We start from the raw sequence: 22,892 nt of genomic DNA on the forward strand, positions 1-22,892 counted from the left end.
GAAGAGTTGGTATACCCCAACAAAACGCGTTGGACTTACATAGATGCATAATGTCCATACAGATGATTTTATGTTTCTTATTTTGTTTTACTCTAGACTTTCTAACATCATCCAGCCCTTCCAGTGGCCCATGTTGTGCAAGACTTGTTTTTAATTTATGAAATGCCAAGTACCATGGCGTCAGTATGTATATGCGGTTTTCAGCATGCCCTGCGTGTATGTGATTCTGTGTATGTATTTTGTGTTATTCAGTATGTTATACATGATCTCACACGGTATAATAAAATGTTCTTTGCCAAGACTGCTTTTTGGTATACATCTCTCATTGAAAAACTCACCCTTTTTGTTTGGAACCCATAAAAGCAACACTGTGTTTTATATCCCACATGTTTACTTTACATAGTGATTGGCCTCATTTAAAGTCCCACTGACCACTTTCCCTTTTCTTTGTCTAAAATTTGTGATGGAGGCCAATTACTTTTGGTGCCTTGGACCACATCATTCTTTATCGCTATATTCATACTTGTAGACCTTCCAGGTATAAATCCTGACTGATCGGGATGGACAAGTTTCTGAATAATTTTGTTTAACCTAGCCGCCAAGACCTTCGCCAGAATTTTTATATCAGTACCCAGCAGGGTAATAGGTCTATATGAAGATGTGTCAAGTAGGTCTTTACCTTCTTTATATAGCACTACTATGGTGGATTCCATCATAGATATGGGAAGCTCTCCCTCCACGCTCGACCAATTCAAGACCCTCAGCAACTCCGGGAGTAACACCTTCCCATAGCACTTGTAGGTCTCCACTGGGAGACCATCGGGTCCCAGGGATTTCTGTCCAGCCATCTCCCTTCTGACCTGCTGTAATTCCTCTAATGTTAAAGGTAGATCCAATTTCTCTCTGTCGATTTCAGAGAGGGTCGAAATCACCAGGCCCCTGAGAAACAGATCCATTTCCTCCCTCATTTCCCCTTGCCGAGTACTATGCAGACCCTCACAATATTCTTTGAACTTATCTACAATTTCTGGGCTATGTGATGAAACCTTGCCTTCCCCTGTTCTAATTGTGGGGACCACCAATGGAGATGAGTTTGTCCTGACCAAATGGGCCAGCATTCGTCCCACGCTTTCCCCCTCCCCAAAGGTGCTCTGCTTCTGGAAGAGTTGTTTATTCTCTGCTTTCTTCATCATCATAGTCCTATAGTTCTGTTCTTCTTCTGACCAAACCCTAAGCCTATCAGGAGTTTGGTAATTCAGGTATTGTTCTTCCATTATTGCTACCCTCTCCCCAACCGCTTTTTCCCAGTCCTTGATCCATTTTTTAAATTTTTGACACTTAGATCATTATACCCTAGAGGAAGGCCTTCAAGGTATACCATACCACCCCCACCAAGGCAGCACTTCTATTTAGATCAAGAAATTCTCTTAAGGCTGTTAATACCTCATCATAATACCTCATAATTCAATCAACCGAAAACGTATTGTAATTTCTATAAACATTGTGTAATCTTTCTGGTGTCCAATACCTCATTTTCTTGTTATATTTCCTCCGTGGAATTTTTGTGACAAAGTGCATTTGTTTTTCATACACTCCCTTTCATACCATCCATATCTCTCTCCAACCTCACTCACTTCCACTTTGGGTTTATATTGAGGGCTTCTGATGTGATCCTCCTGTGTGTTCATAGTGATAGATATTATTACTTTCATGTGCAAACCTTCCCCCCTCCCCTTCCCTCCCCCCAAAAAAGTAAAAAAAACTGTGTAAAAATCAAAAGTTCTCCAAACCCCTTTATAAAAGGGAACCCTGTGCACATTATCCCCTCTAAACTAAATGCGACCCCCCCGCACCAACTTCTTTATATATATTTTTTTTTAATCTACTGTGCCCTTAAATTAATTATGCTGCCTATTATACTCCTGGTTTCTTCAAAGCAGTACTATTCATTTCATCTATAGTTTTCCCTTATGGGTTGCCAGCCACCCCTTCTGGAGTGTCAAAGAACAATGTCTCCCCTAGGGCGGTTACCCCCAGTCTTGCTGGGTATAACATGGCATAAGTTACTTTCAGTTGTCGTAGTTTATGTTTGATTTCCACGAACTTAGCCCTCCGTTTCTCCAGTTCTGGTGAGAAATCTGAGTATATAGATAACCTGGCGCCGTTATAAAGGATGTTACCCATTTCTCTGGCCTTCTGTAATATAGTTACTCTATCCTTAAAATAAAGCAATCTTACAAGGAGAGATCTTGGATGCCCTCCTGGTGGGGGAGGTCTGGATGGCACCCTGTGGGCTCTCTACACTGCAAAAAAGGGTGAAAAAGTTTTTTTCCAAATAGTTCCATGAACCACTTTCCCAGGAATACTACAGGGTCTGGACCCTCACTTAGCTCAGGGAGCCCCACAATCCTCACATTTTTTCTTTGCATTCTGTTTTCCATGTCATCCATTTCCATCTCATAATTAGCCATTTGTTCTCTTACCACCCTTATCTCCCACTTAAGGCAGTTCAGGTCATCCTCCACTAAGCTAACTCTCCCCTCCAAGGCAGTAGTCCTTTCACAAACATTTTGTAAATCATGCCTGACGAAGGATAACTCTTCCCTAATGGTTTTAAGCTGGTCAGACAATTCACTTAAAGAAAATTTACAGGAATTAATTGCTTGCAAGACCTCTTTCAGTGATGGTTCTCCTTCTATCGGGGTTCCAGTCCTAGGCGGAGGCTCTGAGGCTTCCAGGATATCCTCCCCTGCAGATTTCTCTCCTATACAGTTCCCCTCTGGTACTGCTACTGATTGGCCATGACCTTGGCTTTTTCTTGCAGCTGGGCCCCCAGGCTGCATCTTAAGTTGTACTTGCGGGTTCTGTAGCCCTCCTTTTGTAGGTGTCTGCCCCGGGGTATGTGCAAATTTCTACAGTGTGGCCACTGCCGCTGACTCCCCTTCCCAGCTCACTGCAACTGCATACTGGCAGTAGCACCATTCTGCTGTGTTGGGTCTTCCCCCCCTCTTCCTCATCATAGTGGGGTATTATAGTAGCCCAGTACCTCCTCCCCAACTTAAAGCCAGACAATGCTCACTGCTTCAAGAGAAGAAAGAGAAGGGGGACAGATATACCTGCAATAGTCTCTGGGACACCTTTTTTTTCCATTTCAACTGAAGGTGAATCAGTGTCCACTAGATGTCGCTGTAGGACAAGCCAGGGCTCCCTCTGACAGTTATAGTTATAGTAGCGTCTTAATACAAGATCCACTCACGTTTTGCCGAAAGGGTCTCTCCCCTTACTTCTCAGCTGCTACTGCACAGTCTCTGTGGGCTCTCCCCCCACTCAGCTGCTGGCTGAAAAACACTGGTTGTCCGTGCAACACGCTACACACTGGGAGTTGTGATGGGAGTATCATCAAAGGCACCAGCAGCTCCCTTTTCTCAACAATCCCCGCATGATGGTCAGGATCACCTGAGCTAGGGCAGCTGAACCACCCTGGGTGTAGGTCATCCTCGCGTCACTGCTTCAGCAAGGCAGGATCTCTTCCAGTGCTGCGGCAGGAGATAGGTTGCACACATCCTCACTCTAGCACATCCGGTCATACCCCCACACGGCTGAACCAGGAATCATCTCTACATACACTGGAGCCCTGTTCTAGGTGGAAGCAATGCCAATTATATATTCATAGTCCACTCTTCCTATAGGGAAGGCTCTGGCTCATTTGGTTACCTGCAGGTTAGCGCCATAGCCTGTGTGGAAAGGGCAACTTCGGCATGCGTGGAGGCTAGCGGGATGGACATGTCAGGCTAGAGCTCCGCTCCGTGAGGGGGAGAAAGCCGTGATAACGATACAACCCGGCAGCACAAAAACAGCTAATACATTAACCATCTTTTCCTGGAAGGTGAGAGGAGCATTTTGACACCAAAATGGTGTAGGGGAGTGTCAGAAACAAAACTAAACAGACCCCTAATAACGGCACACAAGCACGGAACACCACAAAAAAAGCGCCAGTCTCCTCAGTTACATTTACCTCACAGAAAAGAAATAAACCTAAGATGTTACAGCATATCTTCCCCTGGGAACTCAGACTCAGAAAATGAATTAACTTTACCACATACATCACTTCAAGAACCTGTAGTTCCCTCAAATATATTAAAACAATTTGAAAAAATGCTTCATAAAGCATTAAGGCAAACTTCAGAGCAAATCACCAATAACCTAAATAAGGAAAATAGAGAATTGGTAGAACGCACAGCCTCTCTGGAACTTAAAGTAGAGGATATTGAAAGCACAACCCAAGAGTATTTGTCCCTGCGAACCAGTAAGTGTAATTGTTACACTAACTTTTATTTTTGCATAAACAAGCTACCACAGTTGGCGCCTCCACACCCCTCCTTTTTTCAACATTTATTATCAACAGAGGTAATGGACACCCTCTGAGGATGGCTGCCTCCTCATTCTAGAATTTACCTGCCTTATTTTAATGTGCTATTATAGCTACCATTTTACTATTTACCTTAGACATCACATGTTGCATAGCGCTGGAAACCCCCCCTTTTGTTTTTCTGCTGATTACTGAATAGTTGTGCCCTTCTCCGAGGATGTCTTCCTATTTTATAAGCCATAACACTAAGCACATATATACATTTTTATATATTTTTAATGAATCTAAAAATTTGTGGAATTTTTTTTTTTTGTACCGGTACACACTTATGGAGCTAATCAGAGAAATTAAGAAAGCCAAATTTAACATTTTAGATGAATTTAACATTTTTTTTAGATGAATTTTACATCTTAAAATTAGAAGACCAAATCTCCCCTGCCAATCAACATTGGTGGGATGTTTTTTTCCTAGAACAATATTTATCATATAAAATCACACCCAGAGGCTTGAGAGTGTTAAAACAATGTTCCTTCTTAGACCCAGACCTATCCAAAGAATGGGCTTTTGTATCTGAATTCTGTACAGAAAAATGGATAAAAATTATTATTGCACAAAGAAAAAGGAAATATGAAACCTTGGTAGCTGAAATTAGGGAAACCTGCAGCGGCATCACACAACACATTGCGCAACTTCCATACACCTGGCTCAGGACACTAAAAAGGAACACCATCAGACAAGAAAATGACCTTATCCAAAAAAATTAGGAAAATTCAGGAGGGACATTGGTGATTATACCAACAACAGGGTTTTCTGCTGGAAGAAAAAACTGGTTGCTCCACCACCCTGGAGACCGGCACCTAGGTCACTCCTAACAGGTCCCTCACTGACAACAACCACCCAGCACTCCCACCATAACCCTTCACTAGGGATGAGCCGAACACCCCCCTGTTCTGTTTGTACCAGAACATGCGAACAGGAAAAAAGTTCACTCGAACACGCGAACACCGTTAAAGTCTATGGGACACGAACATGAATAATCAAAAGTGCTCATTTTAAAGGCTTATATGCAAGTTATTGTCATAAAAAGTGTTTGGGGACCCGGGTCCTGCCCCAGGGGACATGGATCAATGCAAAAAAAAGTTTTAAAAACGGCCGTTTTTTTCAGGAGCAGTGATTTTAATAATGCTTAAAGTCAAACAATAAAAGTGTAATATCCCTTTAAATTTCGTACCTGGGGGGTGTCTATAGTATGCCTGTAAAGGGGCGCATGTTTCCCGTGTTTAGAACAGTCTGACAGCAAAATGACATTTTGAAGGAAAAAACTACCTGCGGCTATTGCATTGCCGACAATACACATAGAAGTTCATTGATAAAAACGGCATGGGAATTCCCCACAGGGAAACCCCGAACCAAAATTTAAAAAAAAAAATGACGTGGGAGACCCCCTAAATTCCATACCAGGCCCTTCAGGTCTGGTATGGATATTAAGGGGAACCCCGGCCAAAATGTAAAAAAAAAATGACGTGGGGTTCCCCCTAAATTCCATACCAGACCCTTCAGGTCTGGTATGGATTTTAAGGGGAACCCCGCGCCAAAAAAAAAAAAAAACGGCGTGGGGTCCCCCCAAAAATCCATACCAGACCCTTATCCGAGCACGCAACCTGGCAGGCCCCAGGAAAAGAGGGGGGGACAAGAGTGCGGCCCCCCTCCTGAACCGTACCAGGCCACATGCCCTCAACATTGGGAGGGTGCTTTGGGGTAGCCCCCCAAAACACCTTGTCCCCATGTTGATGAGGACAAGGGCCTCATCCCCACAACCCTGGCCGGTGGTTGTGGGGGTCTGCGGGCGGGGGGCTTATCAGAATCTGGAAGCCCCCTTTAACAAGGGGACCCCCAGATCCCGGCCACCCCCCTGTGTGAAATGGTAAGGGGGTACTTAACCCTACCATTTCACTAAAAAACTGTCAAAAATGTTAAAAATGACAAGAGACAGTTTTTGACAATGCCTTTATTTAAATGCTTCTTCTTTCTTCTATCTTCCTTCATCTTCTTCTTCTTCTGGTTCTTCTGGCTCTTCTGGTTCTTCCTCCGGCGTTCTCGTCCAGCATCTCCTCCGTGGCGTCTTCTATCTTCTTCTCCTCGGGCCGCTCCGCACCCATGGCATGGGGGGAGGCTCCCGCTCTTCTCTTCATCTTCTTCTTCAGCCTCTTCTCTTCTTCCTTCTTCTCTTCTTCTCTTCTTCATTTTCTTCTCCGGGCCACTCCGCATCCATGCTGGCATGGAGGGAGGCTCCCGCTGTGTGACGGCGTCTACTCGTCTGACGGTTCTTAAATAATGGGGGCGGGGCCACCCGGTGACCCCGCCCCCCCTGACGCATGGTGACTTGACGGGACTTCCCTGTACGTCATGGGGAATGCCACAGGGAAGTCCCGTCATGTCCCGTGCGTCAGAGGGAGCGAAGTGGCACCGCCCCCCGTTATTTAAGAACCGTCAGACGAGGAGACGCCATCACACAGCGGGAGCCTCCCTCCATGCCAGCATGGATGCGGAGCGGCCCGGAGAAGAAAATGAAGAAGAGAAGAAGGAAGAAGAGAAGAGGATGAAGAAGAAGATGAAGAGAAGAGCGGGAGCCTCCCCCCATGCCATGGGTGCGGAGCGGCCTGAGGAGAAGAAAATAGAAGACGCTGCGGAGGAGATGCTGGACGAGAACGCCGGAGGAAGAACCAGAAGAGCCAGAAGAACCAGAAGAAGAAGAAGATAAAGGAAGATAGAAGAAAGAAGAAGCATTTAAATAAAGGAATTGTCAAAAACTGTCTCTTGTCATTTTTAACATTTTTGACAATTTTTTTGTGAAATGGTAGGGGTAAGTACCCCCTTACCATTTCACACGGGGGGGCGGGATCTGGGGGTCCCCTTGTTAAAGGGGGCTTCCAGATCCCGATAAGCCCCCCACCCGCAGACCCCCACAACCACCGGCCAGGGTTGTGGGGATGAGGCCCTTGTCCTCATCAACATGGGGACAAGGTGTTTTGGGGGGCTACCCCAAAGCACCCTCCCAATGTTGAGGGCATGTGGCCTGGTACGGTTCAGGAGGGGGGGCGCACTCTCGTCCCCCCCTCTTTTCCTGCGGCCTGCCAGGTTGCGTGCTCGGATAAGGGTCTGGTATGGATTTTTGGGGGGACCCCACGCCGTTTTTTTTTTTATTTGGCGTGGGGTTCCCCTTAAAATCCATACCAGACCTGAAGGGTCTGGTATGGAATTTAGGGGGAACCCCACGTCATTTTTTTTTTTAATTTTGGCCGGGGTTCCCCTTAATATCCATACCAGACCTGAAGGGCCTGGTATGGAATTTAGGGGGTCTCCCACGTCATTTTTTCTTTTTTAACTTTGGTTCGGGGTTTCCCTGTGGGGAATTCCCATGCCGTTTTTATCAATGAACTTCTATGTGTATTGTCGGCAATGCAATAGCCGCGGGTAGTTTTAAATGGGTTTTTTCCTTCAAAATGTAATTTTGCTGTCAGACTGTTCTAAACACGGGGAACATGCGCCCCTTTACAGGCATACTATAGACACCCACCAGCTACAAAATTTAAAGGGATATTACACTTTTATTGTTTCACTTTAAGCATTATTAAAATCACTGCTCCTGAAAAAACGGCCGTTTTTAAAACTTTTTTTTGCATTGATCCATGTCCCCTGGAGCAGGATCCGGGTCCCCAAACACTTTTTATGACAATAACTTGCATATAAGCCTTTAAAATTAGCACTTTTGATTTCTCCCATAGACTTTTAAAGGGTGTTCTGCAGCATTCAAATTTGCCGCGAACACCCCAAATTGTTCGCTGTTCGGCGAACTTGCGAACAGCCAATGTTCGACTCGAACATGAGTTCGACTCGAACTCGAAGCTCATCCCTACCCTTCACCCATCCCCGTTTCCCAACCTCTTCTCCAACTCATTCCCAAACCACAGCGAGTGGCAAAAACCAACAAAAACAAAAAAACTCATAACCCCCAGTTAAAAACAATGCTCACATCAGTCAACAATACTCATGCGGATCCAGATCCATCACCAGATACACCTTCAAACCCAGTGGTTGAACCAAACTCCACTACACTTTGCCCAAGTACTCCTTCTTTCAACACCAGGGTTATAACAAATACACAGTCCAACCCAGTCACCCCCCTTTTTCCTACTTCATCCTATAGCCCCACAGTGACCAACAACACAGAAACAACCAAGGATGATGATTTTTTAGGGTCAGCCCCCCACTCGGCACCTTCAAAAGAAAGTACGCAAGAGAGGAGGAAGGGGGGCAGAGGAAAATCTAAAATGAAAAATACGGAAAGTATAAAGATTTTCAACTTATCCACCCATATATTATCTATGGAAGAGACCTCACTCTTGAGCAAAGGTCTCACCTTTGCACCTACCATCCACCCAAACCCATTCATGTTATTCAAAGACCTTAATAAATTTATACGAGACTTGACAGTGAAAAGATTCTACAATATCCAATCCTATCTGAAACCCCCACCCTCGCAAGAACCCATTGAAACCATTAACAATGATGTCCTCCCAATAGATACAGACACAGATTCCTCCATCATCTTGGACCCAGATGAACTCCATACAGAATATCCCTTTGCAGATATGGAATTGTACACTCAACACTACCAAACATCCCCTCCGATTCAACATACAAAATTCAAACCCAAGTCCATCTTCAACCCAGTACATAAAAAAGGCCCCTATCTAGAGACATTCTATCAAGTCATGTATACCGACCTTGTCCAAATGTGTAAATCGGCTCCCAAGAAAAGAGCTAACCTCTCTAAAGCAGAACAGAAGGCCCTGGATGAGTTAACCAACAACCATAATATCATCATAAAGGCAGCAGACAAGGGAGGCGGCATTGTAATACAGAACAGTTCAGACAACATGGCGGAATCACTCAGACTATTATCCGACACCAACACTTATTCCAAACTCACTCATGATCCCTTACCAGAATTCACCCAGAAAGCCATAAAATTAGCCCACAGAGCCCTAGAAGATGGTATTATTTCCAAAGCTGAACTGTCATTTCTCATCAAAGATTTTCGTAAAACTCCCTATTTTTACCATTTACCAAAAATCCATAAAGACCAGTCCAACCCACCAGGCCGTCCCATAGTAGCTGCTATGGAGAGCATCACCAGCGGGTTTTCTATGTACATAGACCATTTCCTTCAACCCCTTGCGCAACACCTCCCATCTTATATTAGAGATAGTACCCACCTATTGGAGATGCTTTCCTTCTACACCTGGGAACCCACCTACCAGTGGGTATCCTTGGACGTTACATCTCTATACACTTCCATCCCCCACGCAGTAGGCCTCAGAGCAGTAGAATATTTTCTCTCTGAGGACACCCTCATCAATCCCAGACAGGCACAGTACATCCTGGAGGCTACACAATTCTGTCTAGAACACAACTACTTTGAGTTTGACTATACCTTCTATCTACAGACTCAAGGCACTGCCATGGGTGCCAATTTTGCCCCAAGCTACGCCAACCTGACTATGGACTACTGGGAACTACAATACGTCTCACATAACAACCCTTTTGCCGCCCATATCATATATTATGGGCGCTACATCAATGATATCATTCTGATCTGGGAGGGCACATCAGAGAGTACAGAGTCCTTTGTCAAGCATTGCAACTGCAACTCCCTAGGGCTATCCTTCACCCATGTCATAGACCCTGAAAAACTAATCTTCTTGGACTTAGAACTTTTTCATAGTGAATCTGAAATACATGCCACAAACTTTGTCAAACCCACTGCTGGGAATTCCTATATTCACTACCAGAGCTGTCACCATCCAACATGGATCAACAACATACCAAAGAGCCAATTCCATAGAATTCGGTGGAATTGCACCAAGGACGAAGATTACCACATACAGGGTAAACTCCTTTTCAATAAATTTCAAGACAAAGGATACCCACCACATCTGGTACAAAATGCCTTCCTCCAACAGACAAAGAAACCTCCACCCAAACCCAAAACTTCAGATAATCCACAACCAACACGTTTCACTACCCAGTTTCATGATTGTCACAAGAAGATGGAGAACATCTTAGCCAAACATTAGTGCATCTTGCTTGGAGACCCCTTTCTAGGTTCTTCCCTCACCCAACTACCCAAGGTTTCATATCGTAGAGCAAAAAATATTAAAAGTAGGATAGCACCCAGTAAAATCTGTAAAGTCCCACCCACTCCAGCCTCACACATCCCCTTAATTCCATTAGTGGGAATTTACCAATGCCGGAAAAAATTATGCCTAACGTGCAAATTTGTTGACCATGGACAAAAAAACTTCACTGTTAAAGACAAAACATACACCATAAAAGACTTTTATAATTGCTCCAGTGAATACGTGGTGTACTGCCTGACCTGCCCATGTGGTCTCTTTTATGTGGGCAGGACCATACGCCCCCTACGCCAACATTTTGGCGAACACAGGCGTTTCATAGAAAAGGGCTGGGACAAACACAGTGTCCCTCTTCATTTTTTGAAGGAACACCAAAAATCTACCATGGGCCTCAGAGGCCATGCCCAGAGGTCTTCCTGCTGCGGAATGTTTCAAACGCCTGTGTCAGCAGGAGGCCTACTGTATATATTCATTGGGTACTCTCTCGCCAGGGGGACTCAATGCAGAATTAGAAACACATTCTTTGTTGTAGTTTACTTTCCTTTCCCCTTCCTCTCTCCAATCATACATTCATTCTTTACTTTCTTATTATATATATATATATATATATATATATATATATATATATATATATATATATATATACACCTTGCCCGTCACTATACAAACCATGTAGAAGTTTCTTACAACATAAAAATACCCCCATGGTCCTTTGCTGTCGTATCATCCAGTCACCTGAGGGACCACTGTCCCCTCATGGACTCAGATAGCAACTCCACCGTTCTATATAACAACTTCACCCCCTTCCCCCCCCACCCCTCCACAGGCCCCCTTCCCTCATGTCCCCCCTGAGCTCATCCTCATAATGTGTATCCCAGTGCTTTTAATCTCATTTTTTATTTTTTATTTTAATTTTACATTTATTTTTATTTTTATTTTTATACTTATTTTTATTTTTATTTATTGTTTTTTATTTCTATTTTTCATTGTTTTTCCCATTTTTTATTTTTCATTTTATTTTTTAGTTTTTATATTTATTTTTGTTTCTTTTTTTTTTTCCACATTTTTTTCATCTTCTAAATAAATGTTTTAACTTTAATTCCACTTACTATTATTATCCTTATATTTATTAAACTTACCCCCAATTCATCATATTTTTAATTCTTCATACTTTACTTTCAACTTTTTTGTGCTTTTTGGAAGATTGTGGGTCTGCTGGCTGTTGTGGTTCCACAGCCACAGACCTCCAGCCCATACACTTTAACCTAATTAACCCAATTGCCTCCACTATATATTCAAGCTGCTCTACTCCAGGGTGCAAAAAGGCCAGTAGAAGGAGCTGTGAGCCCCGAGCGCGTAGCCTGTACTATCCCTGCATTATCCCCAACACCAGCCTGGACGTTTGCCATGCATCAGTGATGTCATTTCCTCTTCCACGCTCCAGAGTGGTCAGCGTGGAGCTTTCCATGCACTGGATGCAGCTGTTCAGCCTGTGTACAGACTCCACACCCAGACGCCTGAAGGAATGAAATCCGAGCCGGAAACAAGATAACAGCACATCCCAGGACACTTTCCAACTCAAAGAAACACCTCCACCCTGCGAACCAGTAAGTGTAATTGTTACACTAACTTTTATTTTTGCATAAACAAGCTACCACAGTTGGCGCCTCCACACCCCTCCTTTTTTCAACAGAGTATTTGTCTGAATTGGAAATATTGAAGGAAGAAAATATCACTTTGCAAAATAGGCTGGAAGATTATAAAAATCGAGCCAGAAGGTCCAATATACGTTTAAGAGGCATACCTGAATCTGTAATAGACTTGCAAGCAACTGTTACAGCGCTGTGCCAAGAGCTATTACCAGACATACCACAGGAAAGGCTGGAAATGGATAGGGTGCATAAGGCTCTTAAGCCCAAGAAAGTGGATGGCCCCCTGAGAGACATTATAGCAAAATTTCATTTTTATAAAACAAAGGAACAGCTCTTAAACGCAGCTAGAGAAAAGAACAATCTTATATTTCAAGGTTATAACTATCAACTCTTTGCTGATCTCTCTCAATTAACAATCTCTAAAAGGAGATCAATGAAACCCCATTTGATAGTACTACAACATCACAATATAAAATATCAATGGGGCTTCCCATTTTCTTTACGCTTCACCCATCAAGGTAATAGAATTTCCTGCAGAACAGCTGAAGAACTACAACAAACCCTCCAAGATCTTAACCTAGTAGAAGGGAACCTCACCACTACTGCATCAAAGAGAAGATCAGCTTCAACCTCTTCCCTGTAAAACGCACATCAACCTGAGGCAAAAAATGGAACTCATCACTTGAATAAAAGAGGTCGATTTGCATCATCACCCCAAGGCCAAGATGATTCCATGGACTGATAAATTTCTTCTTTAATATTTAATTCAATATTTTTTGCTAAAATTTAACCTTTTGGGGATAAGAAGAAAATGTTTAAATATTGCTCTAACTGGCCCCCTTTTTTGTTTTTCTTTGCTTAATTACCCCTTATTGCTTCCTGATTTATGGTTTATAATATGGGATGCAATGAAGTACATATACTACATATTATACATTATTGTAATTTTACGAATTATTTCTAAGCTTTACAGAAAAAATTACTAATCTATGTGATCCCTTTTTTTTTTTTTTTTTTTCTTTATGTTCAATATAAAATAATGTTGAAATTTATATTATGAACATTTATTTTTATAATCCTTTACTGGACTTTTATCATATTTTTTTAATTTATATTTTATTATTTTTTTCTCAGTATGGGATCCATTATTATCTACGGCTAATATTCTCAGTAGTCTTTAAAGGTTAATGTTATGTAGCTAAAGTATAGTGAGTTACTTTATAACAATATATCTATCTTAAATTTGGAAACTTAATAGCATAGTATGTGGGTAAATCATATCCATTGTTATTAGTTCATTCTGGCTATATCACTATAGAAGATAGTTTTGTTTATATAATCCTGAACTCAATTTAATTATATAGATATATCTATTTGGAATTTCTCATCCCAAATTCACTTTCTTTATTCTGCCCTATTAGACTCTAACATATGTATGACACCATAATACATATTTAGGGCTAATATCACTACATCCTAGTGCTGTATAATATTTATTTTTCATGCGGCTCCCCAGTGCATGGAAGCTTCATGCGCCTCAACCTGCTTTCCTCGGATCCCCACAACATTATGTGGAGATTCGACGAAGGCCCCTCGTCCCCTGATGGTGAATTTTACTCCCCATCATGGGTATTTTTTGAATCCATATATTTCTTTATTGTATTAATATGCTATATATTTCATTATTTTTCCTTTTTCTTTACTATAATTGATTGTACTGAATCTTCTTTTCTTTTGTCCTTTCTTTTGTCCACGAAGGTAAGTTCAAAAAATAATTGTGATAAGTATAATATAAAGAAAATAGCAAGATTGTGGATTACTTTGACATGGCTCCTTTAAACATATTATCACTTAATGTACAGGGTTTTAATGTGCCTCAGAAACTTACAAAAGCATTTAGGTTGTTTCAAACAAAGAAGGCACACATTGTCTGCCTTCAAGAAACGCATTTTACACAGACTAATACTCCCAAATTTTTCAGTAACTCCTACCCTCAAGTGTATACAGCATTGGCTAACATTAAAAAACGTGGCACTCTTATAGCTTTTCATCGTTCCACACCATTTATATTATAATCTGAAATTAAAGATCCAGAAGGAAGATACATATTACTAACAGGATGTCAGGCTCCTACTTACCAGACCGGTGAGTCCGCTTGGGCAGAAGGTAGGCCCCCTTACACGTCCGACTCGCGGCCCCTGGTAAAGCAAACAGGAGGCTCAGGAGTACGGAGTGGTATGAGAGCCTGTATGCAACAGTCCAGATACTGCAGGATGAACAAGTGAGATGGCTGGAACTGGCTGGAACACAGGCAACAAGACTGAGCAGGATTGTCAGGAGACAGGCTGGGTTTGGCAACAGACAGGCAGCAGAGGTACAGTGGAGCAGGCAAACGGATGGTCAGGAGGCAGGCCGGGTTCAGTAACAGACAGGCAGCAGAGGTACAGTGGAGCAGGCAAACGGATAGTCAAACAGGCAGAGGTCAGGTAAAGGCAGAGTTCAAGGGGAGGTCCAGGAGACAAGGCTGGGTCGTCAGGTAATCAGGAACAGTTCAGATACAAGGGTCAGGCACTAGGACGGCAAGCTGTTGATCAGGCAGCACTGATCACAGAGGGACGCCAGCTTAAATGGGCCGTGCACGACGTGCACGCGCGCGCACCAGCACACACAGGCGCGCGCACCCGCCAACGCCCGCGCCCCCGCACACCGGCGTGCACAACAGGCCGACCCCGGACACACACGCCAGCACCACGAGGAACGCGCACAGCGGAGTCCACAGGAACGCGCGCGCCAACGCGCCCCGACGCACACCGCCGCGAGCACCCTGCCCGCCGAGGTACGCTCTCTGACAGTGCCCCCCTCTCAAGGGCAGCCTCCGGATGCCCAGCTGGGCCAACCTGGTTGCGTGAGAGTCTTTGAAGGCTTGTAGCAATTCCTCAGCATGGAGATTACTTTCAGGCTCCCAAAAGTTGTCCTCGGGTCCATACCCCCTCCACTTAATGAGATACTGGATCTGATTCTGTCTTTTTCTACAATCCAGGATTGCCTCGATTTCAAATTCCTCCTCATTATTGATCATAATAGGCTCAGGTGGCTTGGCATTACGGTCAGAGAAGGAGTCAGGAACAACTGGTTTCAGAAGTGATACATGAAAAACCGGGTGTATTCTAAAAGAATCCGGCAGGTTGAGTTCATACGCAACATCATTTACTCTTCTTTTTACCTGGAAGGGACCCATAAACTTAGGTCCCAATTTTCTGGAAGGACAAGCCATCTTTAAATTACTTGTGGATAGCCACACTTGGTTACCAGGCTCTAGGATAAGTTCCCCACGTCTTTTCTTGTCAAACATCCTCTTAAAAGATGCCTGGGACTGGGCCATGGTCTCCTGCAGAATCTTACAATTAGTAGAGATGAACTCCATTGTTTCAGTCATTGCTGGAAGGGCACTGTTATGCCCCTCACTACACGTGACTGAGGTGTATTCGGGCACACTGTTAACTCCTCTCATACCAATGCATTCCAGTAGGCGCAGAATCCTTTTGAACTTTTATTGATACAAGATAGAGTAAAACTGTAACAGATACAGACAAAATGCAATTAACAAAGATCATATAATTAGTTCCATCCTATCTATCTAGCTGAAGATACAATTAGTAAACATACCGAAGATGGATCCGGATGGCTAACGTAGAGCTTAGCAGCAGATGTGTATGCTTCCATGGTAGGAAAAGATGAAAATGGTGGAGGAAGCTGATGCAAGGCCTGATGGGATTGAAAGTACGGAGGCTTTGATGTACCAAATCTAGCCAGCTATACTAAATGACTACATGAAATAGATATAGCGCAGTTATGCAAAATGGTCGCTAGATGGCAGCATAGAGCAATCTAATTAAATCAAAAGGGTAAATAGGAAAATCTCAAGCCTTATTAAAGAAGGCATGACACTCCCCGCTTGGTTTCCCACGGATACCACACATCATGGCACTCCGGAGGAGAGTAACAAAATAAGTTCAGAAACAGGTCTGAGGAAAAGTTTAGGCTGGCCTTGCCTAATGACTTTGAGCTCAACTTTTCTGACGTTTCCATCTTCACTGGGAAACACTTGGGTTATCAAACCCAAAGGCCACTCGTTTCTCTTGGATTGAGAGTCTTTCATGAGAACGATGGCACCAGGCTGTAAGTTGGGTTTGCTGTCTTGCCACTTGTTCCTGGTCTGTAGATTAGACAAGTATTGTTTCTTCCACTTGTTCCAAAAGGTGTCAGCTAACACTTGTACTCTTTTCCATTGACATCTGTATAAGTCCTTTGTGTCTAGATTGACTGGAGGAGCTGTGATCACCTCAACTTTCTGAGTGAGCAAAGTGGAAGGTGTAAGCAAGAAAGGATCTTCAGGATCATTAGGTATAGATGTCAAAGGTCTGGCATTCATTACAGCTGATACTTCAGCCATGAAGGTGGTCAGAGTCTCATGTGTGAGTTTTGAAGTTCCCAAATGTAGAAACATTGAATCTAGGATTCTTCGAGCAATACCAATCATACGCTCCCAGGCACCTCCCATGTGAGAAGAGTGTGGGGGGTTAAATGTCCATGTACAACCCTGTTCTGAAAGGTATCTCTCTACACGTTCTGTGTCGATGTTTGAAGTGATATTCAATTCTTTGCAAGCTCCAACAAAGTTGGTCCCTCTATCAGAGCGTATGTGTTTGACAGGGCCTCTAATAGAGATGAAACGTCTCAAGGCATTGATAAAGCTGGATGTGTCTAAGGACTCAGTTACTTCTATGTGTACAGCTCTAATGCACATACAAGTAAACATGACAGCCCAACGTTTGCTGTTGGCACTGCCTCCTCTGGTTTGTCGTGTGATGACAGCCCAAGGCCCAAACACATCAAGGCCGACGTTTGTGAAAGGGGGTTCTGTACTGAGTCGGTCTGCAGGAAGGTTTGCCATTTTCTGGGTTTGAAACATACCACGAAGCTTGCGACAGGTGATACATTTGAAAATGGTTTTACTCACAAGTCTCTTGGCTCCCACTATCCAGAGTCCAGCTGCACGCAAGGCTCCTTCGGTGAACAAACGTCCTTGGTGTTTTATCTGTGTGTGGTAGAATTCCACAAGTAAAGACGCAACATGGTTGTTTGGCATTATGATAGGATTACTTTCACCACTATCAAGTCCTGCATTTGAAATACGTCCTCCAACTCTTAACAGTCCTTCATTGTCTATAAAGGGGTTGAGTTTCCTTAGAGGACAGTTCTTTGGAATGTTCTTGCGATTTTGAAGACATTCTAGTGTTACTGCATAAGTCTCTTGTTGGACACAGCGGATGATTACATTTTTTGCTTCTGTGAGTTCATCTACTGTATATGGTTTGTGGCAGTAATGCCAACCTTTGAAACAACTTGGTCTTGTAGGGGTACGTTTAAAGGATTTGGCTATGTGAACCAAGCAAGCAGTAGCTCTTTGTAAGGACTTCCAAGTGGAGAATTTGTGGAAGCACTTGGATCCCAACAGTTGTTTAGAAATTGTTGTATGTAGTGTGGAAACCTGAGGACGGATATCTGAGTCAGATTCAGGTTCTAGCAGTACATATGTCTCCCTTACTGGAGTGGTAGGCGCTGACTTGTACAGGAAGGGTGGTCCTGTGAGCCATGTAGTGTCTTTGAGACGGGATGCTGGTACAGACCTTGTAGCATGATCTGCTGGGTTATGATCAGTTGAGACATAATGCCACTGGGTGGGCTGTGTCGACTTCCTGATTCTTAGGACTCTGTTGTGTACATAGACATAGAATCTCCTACTTTCGTTGTAAATGTAACCCAACACTACCTTGCTGTCTGTGTAAAACTCTGTGTCCTCAAGTTCTAGATCCATCTCAGATGTAATAAGTTCTGCTAGTTCTACTGCTAGTACAGCAGCACACAGTTCCAATCTTGGAATGGTGGTTTCGGGACATGGTGCTAGCTTAGCTTTGCCCATAACAAACCCAATTTGAACTTGGCCCTCGATGTCTACTGACTTGAGGTAGGTTACTGCTCCTATTGCTTTAACTGAAGCATCGCAGAATACACATAACTTTGTAGACTGAACCCTTGTGGGAGGAAAGTGGGTGTATGGTCTATGTATGTGTAGGTTGGATAAAGTCTTTAAAGAGTCTCTCCATGTTACCCATAATGTCTCTTTCTCAGGAGGTAGTGGAGAATCCCAATCACATGTGTCTGCAGTAAGCTCTCTAAGCAGAATCTTACCTTGGATGGTAATTGGTGCTGCAAACCCAAGTGGATCATACAGGCTGTTAATGGTGGATAAGACACCTCGCCGTGTGAAGGGCTTTGTCTCTTGGTCAACCTGAAAGGTAAGGGTGTCAGACTTGAGGTCCCAGTTGAGTCCTAGGCTGCGTTGCATAGGAAGGGAGTCTGTAGCTAAGTCCAGATCTTTGAAGTCACTGGCATAATCTTGGGAAGGGAAGGCCTCCATGACGACCTTGCTGTTTGATGCTATCTTATGCAGTCTGAGATTTGAAGAGGCAAGCGTGCTTTGAGTCCTCTTGAGTAGACTTATTGCAGCTTCAGGTGAAGAAAGTGATTTCAGACCATCATCTACATAAAAGTCTCTTTCAATAAACTGTGTAACGTCTTTCTCACCTTCTTGGGCAGATAGCTTAAATCCATAGATGGCAACAGCAGGAGATGGACTGTTACCAAAAACGTGCACTTTCAGGCGGTATTCTGTAATGTTTTTAGTAGGGTCATTGTCTTTGAACCATAGGAATCTCAAGAAGTTCCTGTGTTCTTCCTTGACTTGGAAGCTGTGGAACATTTGCTGAATGTCTGCAACTATGGCAACTGCTTCTTTGCGGAATCTGATGAGAACACCAAGAAGTGTATTGTTGAGATCTGGTCCCTTTAGGAGGACATCATTTAATGAGACCCCTTGATGCCGTGAGCTGGAGTCAAACACTACCCGGATTTTACCTGGCTTCTTGGGGTGATAGACACCGAAGATTGGTAGGTACCAGCACTCTTCATTGTCTTTTAGAGGTGGGGCTATCTCAGCATGGTCATCCTCAAACATCTTACTCATGAATGAGAAGAAATGCCCTTTCATTTCTGTTCTTCTTTGAAAATTGGATCTGAGGGAAGAAAAGCGTTTCAAAGCTTGTTCTCTGTTGTTAGCAAGACGGGGTCTCTGCGCTTTGAAAGGCAGGGGTGCCACCCAGCTGTTTTCGTTGGTTTTGTAGAATCCCTGTCTCATTATCTCCAAGAAGATATGATCTTCAATAGATGGGCCAATTTTGTGATCTTCTTTAGTCCTTTGGAAAACTGAGCACCCTAAATGATCTCTGTCTTCATGACAAAGAAGATTAGCGGTGTAAGGGTTGGAATGAATTACACTGGCAGGCTTCTCTCTTACAAGGAATCTGTTGGTGCAAGGCTGAAATAGGGATGGACGCCCACCTTCTAGTGTCTTTGTAAAGAGAGAGTTCACGCTGGTTGGTTTGTGAACACTCCCTAGGCATACGTTGCCTATGATGACCCATCCTAGGTCTAGCTTCTGGGCATAGGGGGAGTTGTGGGGACCATTGATTTGTTTTCTCACCTTGTGAACTCTGATGATGTCCCTCCCAAGGAGAAGTGCTATCTCGGCCTGGGGATCCAGTTCAGGGATGAGATGTGCTATGCCCTTCAGATGTCCATGATGAAGTGCCACCTCTGGTGTAGGGATCTCCTCTCTATCAGTTGGGAACTGATTGCACTCGATTAGAGTTGGCAGGGGCAGGGTAGTCTGACCATTAAAGGATTCGATTTGGTAACCAATGGCTCTTCTCCCAGTTTCTTCACTTACCCCTGTACAAGTCTTAAGTAAGTATGAAGAGCCGGCTTCCTTGATTTTGAAAGTGTCAAAGAAGGCTGAGCTGGCGAGTGATCTGTTGCTTTGATCGTCCAGGATCACGTATAGCTTCACTGCCTTTTCTCTGCGACCCGTGGGGTAAACTGTGACAAGACAAATCTTAGAGCAGGATTTGTTAGACAGACCTTCTCCACAGACTTGGGTGCACCAGGGTGTAACTACAGGAGGTACTGTGTCTTGTTGCTCCCCGCCGTGCTCGTCCACTGTGGGTGAGGGGGTAAGAGTCCATGGCGCTGGCCCTGGATGTAGAGCTGTGTTGTGCTCTGAGCTGTTGCACTCAGAGCAGTTGATGCTCACCTTACAGTCTTTCCCAAGGTGAGAAGTTGATGCGCAGCACCTGTAACAAAGTCTGTTTTCCTTGAGGAAGGTTCTGCGATCTTGGAGAGTCTTTTCTCTAAAACCTCTGCACTTTGACAACGAATGAGGCTTCTTGTGAAGAGGACACTCTCTGCTTGGATCCTGTGTTGGAGATACACTTGTTTTGCGTACTGCAACAGGTGCGTCTTTGAAGTTGCGGGTTAGAGCAGGCTTACTTGACCTAGGGTGAGCAGAGTCAGATGATGAGATGTCAAAACTAGGATCATTTTTAACCTTTGCTTGATAGCGAATAAAGTCCACAAAATAAGAGAATGGTGGGAAGGGGACGTTGTGCTTTTGCTTGTATTTGGAGCCTTGTGAAATCCAGGTTTCTTGAAGGCTGTAAGGTAGCTTTTGCACTATAGAGTTAACGCCACGGGCTGTGTCCAGAAAGGCAAGGCCTGGCAAGTCTCCTTCTGCTTTGGCTATTTGGAGTTCTGTCACTAGGTCACTCAGTTCTCTCAGCTTCTGGTAGCCTTTGTTAGGAATCCTGGGAAAGTCCTCTATTCGCTTAAAAAGAGAGTTTTCTATAACTTCTGGGGAACCGTAACATTCATCGACCCTTTCCCATATCATGCTCAGCCCTCTGCTTGGGTAATTAATGTTAATGTCTCTGATTCTCCTTGCATGCTCTGACGATTCATTCCCCAGCCAATTGACTAAGAGGTCGGCTTCTTCACTTGCATTTAGCTCAAGGTCTCTAGTTGCATTTCTGAAGGACGAACGCCATGCTCTATAACTTTCAGGGCGATCGTTAAACTTTGCAAGTCCCTTTGCTAACAGTTCACGTCGTGCTAAGAACTTGAAGAAATCTGACATACCTTGATTGTTGTGTGAGTAGCCAGGGGGCGCTCTGTTGTGCCAGGAACTTGGTGGGTATTTGCGGTCATCAGAGATACAGTCGCTGTGTCTTTTAACCCGTCGTTCTTCATTTTCGATTTGGTCAACTGTGACGTAGTGTTTTGATAGCCTGGCTGCAGAATGTGCTGAAAACTGACTGAGTGCGGGTTTACTTTCTTGCTTGACGTAAGGCATGTGAATGGCAGGGGTTGATTCCGCTCTCGGTGCTGTAAGTGGGCAGCTGTCTGGTTCGGCGTGTCGCCGCACATATTCTGAGGTACGCTCTGTACCGTCGTCAGGAACGGATTTTCTTTCAAGTACGTTGCTGAGCCGCTCACTGGTGGGCTTTGCAAGTTCTTCTAAGATGTCTGCCTCGGCCGCAGCAGCCGCTGACTCCTTCTCTGCAGCTAGTTCCTCCAATGCAGTTTCCATACGTAACTTTTCTAATTTAAGTTGCATCTCGGCCGCAGCTTTTATTTCTTTTTCGGCGAATGCAGCTTTTATTTTGGCCTCCTTTGCCGCAAAGTCAGCTTTTACTTTTGCAGATTGCGCCTTTGCGCGGGCAATGGCAATTGTTTCGCTTTTCACTGACCTCCTTGTGCTCGTGGAGTAAACTTCTGACCTTGTTGTGAAGTGCTCTGACTTTGTCTGTGACATAGTGTCCAGCTATATGGAAGCTGATAACACTGCTGTATTACTGGCGTTCTGTATGATAGCCGTGCTTAGAAGCCTTTGCTTTGCTGCTGTTCTGTATGCCAGCCGTGCTTAGAAGCCTTCGTTTTACTGTTATGCCCCTCACTACACGTGACTGAGGTGTATTCGGGCACACTGTTAACTCCTCTCATACCAATGCATTCCAGTAGGCGCAGAATCCTTTTGAACTTTTATTGATACAAGATAGAGTAAAACTGTAACAGATACAGACAAAATGCAATTAACAAAGATCATATAATTAGTGCCATCCTATCTATCTAGCTGAAGATACAATTAGTAAACATACCGAAGATGGATCCGGATGGCTAACGTAGAGCTTAGCAGCAGATGTGTATGCTTCCATGGTAGGAAAAGATGAAAATGGTGGAGGAAGCTGATGCAAGGCCTGATGGGATTGAAAGTACGGAGGCTTTGATGTACCAAATCTAGCCAGCTATACTAAATGACTACATGAAATAGATATAGCGCAGTTATGCAAAATGGTCGCTAGATGGCAGCATAGAGCAATCTAATTAAATCAAAAGGGTAAATAGGAAAATCTCAAGCCTTATTAAAGAAGGCATGACAGGCACATTCCGGGATAGAGCTGGGAAGGAAGGAGGGATTGAATCCATAATTGGCAAAGAATGGCATTTAGTTGATGGCTGAATGCAGAGAGTTATTGTATGAAAATTCAGCGGTAACAGGGACACCCAGTCATCTTGCGAAAATGCAGAAAAAAAAACGGAGGTATTGCTCCAGCGTCTGGTTAGTTCTCTCCGTCTGGCCGTTTGTCTGGGGGTGATAGGCCGAAGAGAATGCCAGCTCAATTTCAAGAGCACCACACAGTGCCTTCCAGAACCGAG

The 22,892-nt window shown here is 43.9% G+C and overlaps 1 protein-coding gene across 1 annotated transcript; it reads right to left on the bottom strand.

Moving 5' to 3' along the window:
- Positions 1–12,326: 12,326 nt before the first annotated feature.
- Positions 12,327–22,600, bottom strand: LOC141126616 (uncharacterized). The gene is made up of 5 exons (XM_073612533.1): positions 22,334–22,600; positions 18,927–22,241; positions 16,657–17,660; positions 15,119–15,618; positions 12,327–12,504 (listed from the first exon to the last, which is right to left on the bottom strand). The coding sequence occupies exons 2-5, from the start codon at positions 21,988–21,990 to the stop codon at positions 12,327–12,329; spliced, it is 4,746 nt and encodes a 1,581-aa protein (XP_073468634.1). The 5' UTR covers positions 21,991–22,241; positions 22,334–22,600.
- Positions 22,601–22,892: the final 292 nt, after the last annotated feature.

This window comes from Aquarana catesbeiana, linkage group LG02, assembly GCF_042186555.1.
Source record: "Aquarana catesbeiana isolate 2022-GZ linkage group LG02, ASM4218655v1, whole genome shotgun sequence".
Classification (NCBI taxonomy): domain Eukaryota; kingdom Metazoa; phylum Chordata; class Amphibia; order Anura; family Ranidae; genus Aquarana; species Aquarana catesbeiana.

Excerpts from the sequence above, each read along its gene's own strand:
- LOC141126616 (XM_073612533.1), bottom strand. The coding sequence starts at position 21,990 with ATGTCACAGACAAAGTCAGAGCACTTCACAACAAGGTCAGAAGTTTAC. Across the intron at positions 17,661-18,926 it reads CCTGAAAGTGCACGTTTTTG|CCAAATCCTTTAAACGTACC; the intron begins GTAACAGTCCAT and ends TGGTTCACATAG. Across the intron at positions 15,619-16,656 it reads TCATGGCTGAAGTATCAGCT|ATTCTGCAGGAGACCATGGC; the intron begins GTAATGAATGCC and ends ACTAATTGTAAG.